Source organism: Tamandua tetradactyla, chromosome 2, assembly GCF_023851605.1.
Source record: "Tamandua tetradactyla isolate mTamTet1 chromosome 2, mTamTet1.pri, whole genome shotgun sequence".
Taxonomy (NCBI): domain Eukaryota; kingdom Metazoa; phylum Chordata; class Mammalia; order Pilosa; family Myrmecophagidae; genus Tamandua; species Tamandua tetradactyla.
Window position 1 is genome coordinate 56,811,080 of NC_135328.1, and position 12,167 is coordinate 56,823,246.

The 12,167-nt window shown below is 43.6% G+C and overlaps 1 protein-coding gene and 1 non-coding gene across 2 annotated transcripts; one reads left to right on the plus strand and one right to left on the minus strand.

Moving 5' to 3' along the window:
- Positions 1 to 4,954: 4,954 nt before the first annotated feature.
- On the plus strand, positions 4,955 to 6,857 carry LOC143660259 (protein LZIC). The gene has a single exon (XM_077133631.1). The coding sequence runs from the start codon at positions 5,248 to 5,250 to the stop codon at positions 5,818 to 5,820; it is 573 nt and encodes a 190-aa protein (XP_076989746.1). The 5' UTR covers positions 4,955 to 5,247; the 3' UTR covers positions 5,821 to 6,857.
- A 5,052-nt stretch (positions 6,858 to 11,909) lies between these two features.
- On the minus strand, positions 11,910 to 11,980 carry TRNAV-UAC (transfer RNA valine (anticodon UAC)). The gene has a single exon. It is a non-coding gene; the product is annotated as a tRNA-Val (tRNA).
- Between the last annotated feature and the right edge of the window lie 187 nt (positions 11,981 to 12,167).

The following is a 12,167-nucleotide window of genomic DNA, read 5'->3' on the forward strand; positions in this document are numbered from 1 at the left end:
GACAGTAGCCCCCGATTGTGTCAGTCCGAGCAGCCAGGCAGCCCTGTATGGTCCTGATTGCCTTCAGGGACAGGAATCACCCTGGAACAAACCCTGGATTTAAATCCAGAACTCTGGAAGAAATCCAAGGCCACAAAAGGTTGTGAATGTTCTTAAGAGCAGCCACCTGCTGTGGGGCTAGGTGTCCCTGGTAGTAAATACCTCACGGTTTAAAGCATGGCGCTTAAAATTCTAGGCCAGGATGAAGGGTTGTGTGACATGTTAATCAAATCCTTGCTAATCTAGTGTGGTACGTGGACCAGAGGCATCAGTGTTAGCTGGGGAGTCAGGTCATTCTCTAGAATGTGTATTTTAGCAAGATCCCCACGTGCTATGTCTCTGGTTTGGGGAGTCATGGACCCCTCTGGAAATCTGATGGAAGCACAGGCCTGTCCCCCAAAAATGCACATCCCCAAATATACACATTTACATTGGCCAACCTGGAGGGTTTTAATGCTGCCTCTTCTCCCAGAACCCTCCACCCACACCTGCTGAAATGGTAGGTTTCAGCGCAGAGTTTACTTCCTATAGAAAGGCTTCCCAATCCCAGACCAGGGGCCTTATCACCTGGACTCCCCTCCTCTACTGCCCTTTACCACACCTAAATACTCAGCCACCACTAGACTGTAGGCACCGTCCATGTCTGCCTTGTATCCCTAGCAGGCACTCACCAAACATGTGCCTGAAAGTTGAATATCATCAGGAGGTTGCAATCAATACAGCTGGCAGCAAATTCTTGCTCCAAGAAGGTTAACTGAAGCCATGACCTCATTAATCCAGGTCCCTCTTCCCTCCTGATGGTATCCTGAATTATCCAAATGTGGGAGCAACATGGTTTTTGGACTGGCCTAAGATCAACTGATTGACAGCACCGGGTGGCTCCTCCAAGCCCTTCATGGGAGCACCACAGTTTACAGGGCCCTTTCCCATCTGCTTCTCCTCCCTGCCAGGATGGAAGGAAGGAGGGAAACCATCCCTCTGGAATATGAGCTGCTTCAGGGCAGGCACTTTGTTGTGTTCACATGGTAGGTTCTCAATCAGGGTTTATTGCATAAAGGAATCCCTTATCATACAGCTAAAGGAAAGGGAGACTCAGGAGGCTGAGTGACTCACCCAAGCCCACAACTCTAAGCTAGAATTTTAGAGCCTGGCGGTCCCAACCTTTTGTGAGGCTTTCCTTCCCTCTCCTGGGTAAAGCAATCTGTAACCTGGTGTAAGATGTATGCTCCAGAATGTCCCAATGTTTTGTGCCTCCCTTGCTCACATTTGTCACATCTTTTCAGGGCTGGGTGATGGTGCCCAGCGTAAGTGCATTGCACAAGTCCTGGCAGCACTTTGTCCTATGTTCCAGCATCTTCTCTGCTTCTGGCATCTATGAGGCCACTTGCAGGCATTATTAAGTATGCTTGGCGATGGCAAGCTTTCCTCTATCCCAAGGCAGGTTCCTAAATGTCCATCCCACTGGAAACACAGAGCAAAGGGTCTCCCCATGTCCACCCCACTCCCATCCTGGTCCAGCCCTCAGCTTAGCGTCTGGCAGGGACACTTAGACTCAAAGCAGCAGGGAGGCTGAATCAGGCACTTTGCACCTGCATCTGAGTCACACACAGACAGATGTCAGCAAGTGATGGGGATGCCACCACACCTGCCCAGATAAGTCAATGACAAGGCTCCCAGATGCATTCTCTCATTTCTTTGAACACTTGCAGTAAAAGACAGCTGATGGCCTATATAGAGAGAAGGATTTGGATTTTAGCTGTGACTCCATTACTAACTCACCACACCATCCAAAACATTCAGGACAAGTTGCCTTAAAGAAATGAAAATTAGCAATAGCAGTAACTATCATTCTTTTAGTTCTTTACAGTTTCGAAAGCACTTTCACATACATCATTTCCTTCAGTCTTCACAGCAGGACTGTATACCCACTTTACAAATGAGCAAGTAGACAGATGGGTTAAGCCAGTCACATGGGCTTAGGAGGCAGAGTGGGGCTTGAATCCTTATTTTCTGAATAAATCTTGGTTTTCCTGTTCATCAACAGTCAATTGACATCACAAATATTTTCTAATCATATAGTTCATGCAAGGCCCAATAGACAAGCCAACAAATGGAGATGCTGAGGTCTCTGCCCCGGAGAAATCTGGAGTCCAGTGGCAGAGTCAGGGACCTGCTTTACTAACAACCCTACAATGAGGGATCGAGTTCGATTCTATCAGGGAGAGTGGCAGGTGACCCAGTTGAGGAGGGGTGTGGAAGGCTTCAGGAAGGAGGCAACATTTAACCCGGCCTGGAAGGATGAGCAGGACGGGTAAAGGCATGACATTGACTAAGTGTCCAAAGTACACAGAGGGGATGGAGGCTCCTGAGTGTCCAGATAAAGGCTCAGTGGAAGAAGAGGCTGGAAGGACACTGAGCCAGAATGGAAGGGCCTGACCTACAGTCTAAAGAGATCAAGTTTCTTCCCATCCATGGCTGGGAAACTTTGAAAGGCTTCCAGACGCTGTCAACTAACCCAGATTTACTTTCAAAATTGATTTTAAAACATTTTTTTCCTAAATACGTCCTTTGAAAAAATGGAGACAAGCGAAGAAAGAAAATTAAAGTTACTATTAATCATATCACCTGGAGATAGCCAATGTTTTCTATGAACATACAAATTTTTTCCTAAAATGTCATTGTACAGTTAATATTTGCTCTGTAACTCTTCTCCTTTTGTTATTTCATGAACATCTTCCATGTTATTAAGTATTCTTTTTCAACAGTGTCTCTGGTTTGGGGAGTTATGGACCCCTCTGGAAATCTGATGGAAGCACAGGCCTGTCCCCCAAAAATGCATATCCCCAAATTTACACCTGTTGTGTTTGCCAGGCAGAAAAGCAGCCCAGGATTGCCAGTTCTTTGGATTTTTCCAGAGAGCTGGAAATCCATTTCTTATGTGAAATCTTCTGGTTTTTTAAAGGTTGGCAACTGTGATGGTTAATTTCATGTGTCAGCTTAGCTAGGTTGTGGTTAAGCAGACAATGGCCTGATTATTACAATGAGGTATTCATAGATGGATTTGCATCTATAGTCTGTTAATTTCATCTACTGGCTGGTTGCATTTACAATCAACAAAGGAGATTGCCCTCAGCAATGAGACAGGTGTCCTCATTCAATCGGTTGGAGGTCTTAAAGCCAGAACTGAAGACTTTAGAAGTCAGAAAGAAGAGTTTCTGTCTCTTCAGCCAGTCAGCTTCTCCTGGGGAATTCAAGTTCACCTTCATCAGTGTTTCCAACTTGCAGCGTGCCCTATGGAACTCAGCCTTGCCAATCCCCATAGTCATATCTTAATATTTACACACTCACACATGCATACACATATCCTCTAAGCTCTGTTTCTCTGGAGAACCCTAATACTGCAGCTAACTCAAAACATTAAAAATAAAAACAAAACAAAAAATACTGTGGGGACCAGACTCCCCTGAGGCCTCAGGTGGGTCTGGAGTAGCCATAAACTCTGGTTCGCTCATAACCTCTGGTCAAGGCCAAGGTCACAGGTATTTAGGGCTTATGGTCAGGCCCCAACTCAAGTTTGCAACCTCATCTCCCACCTTCTTACCCAGCCGAACCCCTCTTCAATTCCCACCCCTCTGCCTTTGCTTGAGCCACTTCCACAAGTGCCAGGCTTGCCCGGAGGCCCACCCCTGCCACCTCCTCGGCCCAAACCCCACCAGAAACTTTGCAGGGCTTCGTGGGTCTGCTCCTCGGACACTTACACAACACTCTCCAACCCTGCCTGTTTGTGGCCCGTCTCCAGTTCCCTGATGGACTGGAAACTTCCTTCTGTGCCCCCTTGTAGCACCCCACAGGGCGGCCAGAACAGGCGCTCAGCAAACGCTGCAGGGGGACAGACAGCATTCATCCTGGTGCGAGTGAATTCTTCACTGAGCAGAAGGAGGGATAACTACCATGTGGCTTTAGCAATCTGTTATGCATTCACCCCTCAGGGTGTGTGAATTGTTGTGAAATTCTTATCAAGGGGAAAGCAGAAAGTGACTCTAAAAGGGAGATTTAATGGGGAGGAGGAACAATGGAAGAAAAGCCTTTGTAAGCACCGGAACTGTGCTTGTGTTGGCCTTTGAGATGGAGAGAAAAGGTGGCAGAACCGTCCGGTACTGAGCACAGAGGCCCAGGTGAAGCCCCAGCCCTGCCTTGAGGTGACCTTGGAAAGGGGCCTTCCCCTCGCTGAACAGTAAAGGGCAGAACCAAATCATCCCCTTTCTTCCTTTCTAAAATAATCAGATTCTGCGTGGCAGTCAAGGGGATTTATAATGCTTCTTAACCCACTCTGGGGGCTGTAGGGGCTGACTTCCGGTGGTCCGTCCCTGCCATGGGGCCCCCAGCAGGGAGGGCTAAGCCAGGAACTGCTGCCCAGAGCCCATTAGTAAAGCTGTCACTGCTTCCCCAGGTGGCTTGGTGAGATCCTGGAGCCCTCAAAATGCATCCCAGCCACTGGAGGTGCAGCCCCTGGGCACAAGCCGTGAGACTCTTGCTGGGGCTGAGAAAGAGGGCTGAAAGAGTTGGTACCTGCAGGACCCACCAGGGTGACAGGGGACTGTAGCGGCCATCACAGCATCCCTGGTCTGTCCTTAGCAGAGAATGGACAAGGAAGGGGCAGGTGGGCTCCCACAGAGGGTGCTCTGACCTAGAGGACAGGAGTCAGAAGAGTTCCAGGTCCAGGTCTGCTCCACCTTTGCTGGGTGACCTTGAGCAGATCACTAAAACTCCCTGAGCCTCAGTTTCTCCATCAGCAAGATGTGAATAGTAATTCTGATTTTATTGTGTAGTTGAGAGATTATGACATTTTAAAAATCCATGGTAGGATCCTCAGGTAGGCGGGGCCCCTGGCTCCCGAATCTGGGACCGAGAGGCGGACGGATAAGGAGAGGGTTCTTGGCGTTTAAGGAGGTTGTCCGGATTCTAGTCAGGGAGAACAGCAAGGAGTTTTGGGGGCGGCGACTTCACCGCGACGGCTGGCCATACCCGAGGCCTAGTTGAGCCCGGCCGCAGCGGGACCCTATGCCACCCCTACGAGGTTTGAACTTTGAGCCTGCTGTAATCCTGATGAACAATTTCGTTTACTTCAAGTTCATGACAGTTGGTTTATGCTATTTAAGACTGGTCAGCACCTTGGAGTGTTCAGAGTACTAACAAGCAGAAATTAAAATGGCTTCCAGAGGAAAGACAGAGACAAGCAAATTAAAGCAGAATTTGGAAGAACAATTGGATAGACTAATGCAGCAATTACAAGATTTGGAGGAATGCAGAGAGGAACTTGATACAGAGGAATATGAAGAAACTAAAAAGGAAACTCTTGAGCAGCTAAGTGAATTTAATGATTCATTGAAGAAAATTATGTCTGGAAATATGACTTTGGTAGATGAATTAAGTGGAATGCAATTGGCTATTCAGGCAGCTATCAGCCAGGCCTTTAAAACTCCAGAGGTCATCAGATTGTTTGCAAAGAAACAACCTGGTCAACTTCGGACAAGGTTAGCAGAGATGGATAGAGATCTGATGGTAGGAAAGCTGGAAAGAGACTTACACACACAACAAAAAGTGGAGATACTAACGGCTCTCAGGAAACTTGGAGAGAAGCTGACTGCAGATGATGAGGCCTTCTTGTCAGCAAATGCAGGTGCAATCCTCAGCCAATTTGAGAAAGTCTCTACAGACCTTGGCTCTGGAGACAAAGTCCTTGCTTTGGCAAGTTTTGAGGTTGAAAAAACAAAAAAATGACATGGTGTGGAATCTTGGGACATTGATCACATTCTTGTAGTAAATGGCATTTTTCTTCTGGGGATTTTGAGTCATTGCAAAGAAATCAAGAGAGTCTTAGAATGCATTAATAACCTAACAAAAGATGACCTAAAAAACATATTAGTGGCTTCTGTTTATTCCCTTCATAATTCTACTTTGTGAAGGGCCACTTGTTTGAGTGATCCTGGCCTTGTTGGAATGGAGGAATTCACAGGACCTTATTCATTATGATTTGTCTGTTTAAGAGAAAGAAAAGAAAATGGAGTTTCTCTGCCTGTTTTTATTAAGGCGCTGTATTTGTAAGTGCCAATAGTGAATGAATGAAGACGTGAACTAATGGCTCTTTTCTGCTCATTATTTATCTCTTTCTACTTGTAATGATACTATAGCAACATCAGTAGACATCTTATGTGTTCAAAGAATTTTAAAGTTCTAAATTACCTTAGAAATAATTATCGTTTTACAAACAAGGAGTCTGAAGTTCAGATGGAGCAAGTGACTTGCTTAGAGTCACATTAGACGCATTGCAGGAGCTAAGACTGAAGCGTCTTGACCCCCAATTTAGTGACTGTCTTAGTTTTCCAGGACTATTATGACAAATACCAGAGAACTGGTTGGCTTAAACAGCAGGAATTTATTGGCTTACAGTTTTGGAGACCAGAAGTCCAAAATCAAGTTATCTGAAGGCCATGCTGTCTTTGAAGTATGTAGCTTTCTGGTGGTGGCTTGCTGGTGACCAGTCCTGCCTTCATCACAGGCAATCTGCCTCCTACAGTCTCCTCCTGTGGCTTCTATTCCTTCTGCTCAGTTGTCTCTGTCTCTGTCTATATTTCCTCACTTATTAAGGTTTCCATTCATACAGATTAAGGCCCACCCTGATTCAATTTGATGTCATCTAGTAGGATCTTCAAAGATCCTATGCACAAATGATTCCACACCCATAGGACAGGGGTTAGGACCTGAAGATCCCATTTACGAGTGAGTTCATACCCAGAGGACTTGCACGTGTCTTTGTTAGGGACATAATTCAATTTTCCATAAGCCCATTGGGTTTTATTTCTTTATTCTGGACTGTTAAAAAAAATAATAAACATTTTCTGCTAGTCAGTGTTTATAAAATGCCCATGTTCCAGTAAAAAGTTGACTCCACGTTTGGGCCATTCCCTATCCTGTATGCTCTCTGCATGAATGGGATTTGTTATATCTCTGAATTTTGAGCTAGAACAATGGGGGCCCTGTTGAGTCTCCTGAAGTTACTTAACTTCCTGCATTGTCTCACTAGGGAAGCAATAGGAAATGGCACCTAGACACCCTTTCTTTGTGTAACCTCTTGCCGAAACCCACAGGATGGTGATTGTAAGCTATTATTTACTCTTCAGTTTTTAGAGAAACACAAAATAAGTTGTAAGGTAAAGCAAATTTCTCTCCTGAGTGTTTATGTCCATTTCCATGCTCAGATATATAGATATGTACATATGTATGTTGCCTACTTCTTTGGATCTAACCATTTGATATTCTATGATGTGTTTCTCAGTATTCTTTTTCTTTGCACTTAATACAAATTAAAAACATTTTTAAAGCTTCTTGTATAATGTGCTTCTTGTAATACTAGGTGCTCTACCGACTGGACAAGTTAGGGGACCTCAGTCACATTAATGCCTTATTTGAAACTTTTTTTCTTTTTTAATGCAATTTTATTGAGATATATTCACACCCCATATAATCCATCCAAGGTATGCAATCAGTGGCTCAGAGTATCATCCCATAGTTGTGTGTTCATTACCCCCAAAAAGAGAGAAAGAGAACGAAAACATCCCATAGCTCTTATCCCTCCCGCCATCATTGATCCCCACCATTTGTTACTGTTGATGAAAGAATGTTAAGATATTACTGTTAACTATAGTCTATAGTTTACACTAGGTGGATTTTTTCCCTATATACCACCCTGTTCTTATTTGGAACTTTTAATGGGTAGTTTTTTCCTCCAGTGGGTAATTTTTTATGTTTATGACACTCAAAAACTTAGCTCATTGAAATTGTGAAAACCAAGAAAAAGCACATTACCTTTATTGAACTAGGGCTTTATGGTCAATCATCATTTTGCTATATGTATGGTTTTTTTAAAAATTAAGGTGAAATTTTGCATAACGTAAAATGAACCCTCTTAAAGTGTACAATTCAGTGGCATTTTGTACATCACAATGTTGTGCAACCATCACCTCTATCTAGTTCCAAAATGTTTTTGTCAGCTTCAAAGGATACCCTGAACCCATTAAGCAGTCACTCCATAGCTTCCTCTCCCTGCAATCTGTATTTTGTCTCTATGGATTTAACTATTCTGGATATTGCATATAAACGGAATCATATGTGACCTTTTGTGTCTGATTTTTTTCACTTTGCATAACGTTTTCAGGGTTCATCCATGTTGTAGCATGTATCAGAACTTCGTTCCTTTTTATGACTGAGTAGTATTCCATTGTATGGATATACCAGTTTTGTTTATCCATTCATCGTTTGTTGGACACTTGAGTTGGCTATTGTAATTGTGCTGCTGTGAACATTTGTGTACAAATGTTTGTTTGAATACGTGTTTTCAATTCTTTGGGATATATACCTAGGAGTGTATTGCGTTTATTTTTTTTTTTTAAGCCATAGCAAACTCCCCCACTCCCGACCCCCAGTAGCAGACCAGGAAAATGAGAAATATTTTATGTTTGAAAGAGGTCTATACGTATCTAGAGTCATTAATCTCGATTTCCCTTAAACTTTCATTAAGAGCAACATCAGTGAAATTTTTTGTTGTTAATCATATTGATGTATTCATTTTGTGAGTATTGATTAGTATTCAATTTAAAGTTATCTTCCTTTGAAAATAGCCAAGTTTACAATGCCTAGCAAGATACTGTTAATCATGGCTGTGTGACTTTGGGTAGGTTACTTAATTTTTTTGAGCCTCATTTCCCTATTAATGGGGTTATTAGGACCTACCTCATAGTATTATTGTCCATTCCTCTCTCTTCCTTAATTGAGAAAGAAAGTTTTGTATTGTAGCTAATCCACCATTTAACAACTTTGAAGTGTCATATATTTTGTTTCACAAATTTGATATTTCATTGAGAAAAATAATTTGGAAAATGAGTTAATTCTGTGCAACTGTAGTTATTAAATGACTTGCAAACTAAAAAAAAAAAAAAAATCCATGGTAGAAGCCTAGTAAATGCTAGGGCTCTCTCGCTCTCTCTCTCTCTCTCTCTCTCTCTCACACACACACACACACACATACACACGAGCCTCATGGGACAGTTCTGCAGAGGCCAGGAACCTGGTTTCATCTGCAACAGAAGGAGCGCACCCCCACCTTGATACAGCCCTATGGAAAATGATCCCAGCTGGACAAGTGGGCATAGGTTGGTAGAATGCAGGAGGGAGAATTTAAATGAAGATGGATTCGGTGACCTGAAATTCCTCACTGGATTTCAGAGATGGTGAGTCCTAGTGTGCGCCAGCCAAAGGCAGTCTCAAGTGACTGTAATCATCCCTGAGCTGGCAGGACCTGAGTTCTAAGTGTCGAGGACAAACAGACTGAGCCCCAGACTCTTAACAAGATCCAACAGGTGCTTCATGTGGGCAAGGACTTGGAACTCCTGAGACAGGGGCACTGGACAGAGTGATAGTAGGACCTCCAGTTTACAAATGGGGAAACTGAGGCCCATGGCTGGGAGGAGAGCACTCAGAAGCAGAGCCAGAACCGGAGTTTCTCCAGTCCTTCCTGGCTGCCTCTCAAGCACCTGCTGCCTCCCAAGAGAAGAAATTAGCAGGCAGGTTGGAGGTAACAGCTTTGGGCACAGAGACCCAAGACCTGAGAAAAAAGAAACCATCTCAAGAGCAGGGTCAAGTCTCCCACCCAAGACACTCTGATTGCTTGCCACGTGCCACGTGCCACTGCCTTCCAAACAAGTCCTCACTTTAGCATCACTGGCTTCAATCTCACCAATGAGTTACTAAATTCTTAACTTCTATTAAAAACCTGTTTATATGTTCGAAATTCTTGCTTCCTCTCCCCTCTTGCTCCTCATTCTCCCACTGCACTGCTTGCTCCCATGCTGCATCCGCAGACCCTAACTCAGTACATGGGACAGAGTAAAGTCTCGGCAAATGCGCATTAAGTGGATGGACACAATTCATTGGCATGTTCTTTGTGCTGGGCCCTGTGCCAGGTGCTGGGGACCCAGAGAGGCATCTGAGTGGCTTCCTGACCTCTGCCTCCTTGTGGGCTCCTTTGATTGGGGATTCTCTGAGGACAGACACCTTCCATTACTCAGCTCTGTTTCCCAAGGCATAGGGTCCAGCTCGGAACCGGGGCTCAGAGACTGTGGGACAAGATGAGCAGGGTGGCACATGTTTTGACTCTGTCTTTTGACCCAAGGCATTACGGCCCTGATAACTCAAGAACAGAGCAGCCAATGAACTAGAACTGCCCCCATTGCGCCATGTCTGCTTCCTCTCTCTCTGGCTCTCACTCTCTCTGGATCTATCCATCTCCTTCACCCACTCCCTGCCCGCCTTCCCTTCCCTCTTCTCTCTTCCCTCTAGTTCATAAAATTTCTCACTTTTTTTTTGCATGGGTTAGCTAAGAAATAAAGATAAGCTCTCAGTGATTCACCCAATTTATGAAGATTACTGGTGGCAATAATCAGCATAAAATAAAATTCATGAGAGCTAAAACCTCACAGAGTGGAACCTCTCATTGACTAAAAATGGACCAGAGAAACAAATCTTCTTGACACTATGTAGATTTGGGAAAAGCAACCCAGGAAACTTGGACTTTGTAGAAATTATGACCACAGTCATAGATGCTATAGTGATTCAATTTTAATATGCTCCCCCTCCCCTCAAAAGAAGCCAATTGATACACCAGGACTTTATGGCAAAACACTAGCCCTGATTGAAATAATTTCAGTAAGATGAAAATGAGAATTGGGAAAACACAGGAAGAGATCAACTGAATTGAAGACAAAAATGGCCAAGAAGATCAATTACCTTGATTGTGCCTGCTCTGAAAAATAATTTTTCCATAGAAATTGATCAGTATTGACGGTAATTCTTATTAAAATGTTCATTACAGCAGAGCCCAATGTCCAGGTCTGGGGGACAGGGAGGAGACATGAATGACGCGCTCTGGTCTCTGTGTTTGCATTCTTCTTACTCCTTGGGACGAGCTGCTCCTGTCCTTCCTGTGCTGTAAGCAACACTGTCTCACCAGCAGTTTCGGCACTTCCAAAGAAGTTGGGTTTTTACACTAATTGCTCCCCCCTTCATCAATTAATGAGACTTAAAAGGTCATTTATCTTTGGAAATTGCCACTGGAATCACCAGAATGCTATACTGGCCCACAGATGCTAAGGAATTGCATCCTGCATTGATAATTGTACCCTGATTTTAATGAGATTCTTATTAACATATACATTATTAATTAGACCATTAATGCTCATGTCATTTTGAGTCACACTAGGATTCCTGATGGCTTGCATGTTATTAAACCTCACTAATTTGCACAACGAATTAATATTATATTGAAGGTTCTCTCCACTGTGGATTCCAAATTAAACGCTTACTTTCGACATCTCACCCACAACAGCCACTCATCCTTCTTAAGGACAGGAATAGAAGAGAAGCACTTTCACTCTAGGACCTGAGAGCTCCCCAGCTTACATGTGACTCTGGTTCTGTAAGCAGATGCCAAGAAGGGAAAGACAGGCTGTGAGTGTGGGGAGGAGATAGAAGTCACCGCCCATTGCAAGGTTTCCTAAACATCTAAAATAGAATGTTTATAATTTTTCCTACTATAAAGAATTGCTTATTCACTGTATATAATTTAAGAAATACAGATAAGCAAAAGGAGACATTTGCATCACGTATTCTCTCAGCACCTTGTTAATTATCTGTTAACATCCTTATGTGATGTTTTATCCCTTTTCTCAATCCTTAATAGACATCCTTTTACAAAAAGAGGATAATATGCCACATACTATTTTATTAACTGACATTTTTTTTGGTGGGGGGGGAGGTGCATGGTCCGGGAATCGAACCCGGGTCTCCCACATGTAAGGTGAGCATTCTACCACTGAACCACCCGTGCACCCTTTATTAACTGACTTTTTAATCTAACATTTCATGAGCACTTTTTCATCACATTAGATATTCTCCTACAGAATCAATTGTCACATTAGCCATGTCAATCTACTTCACTTTTTTTAAATGGCTGTGCAATGTTTTTATATGTCAACCTGGCTATGCTACAGCCTTCAGTTATCCAATCAGACACT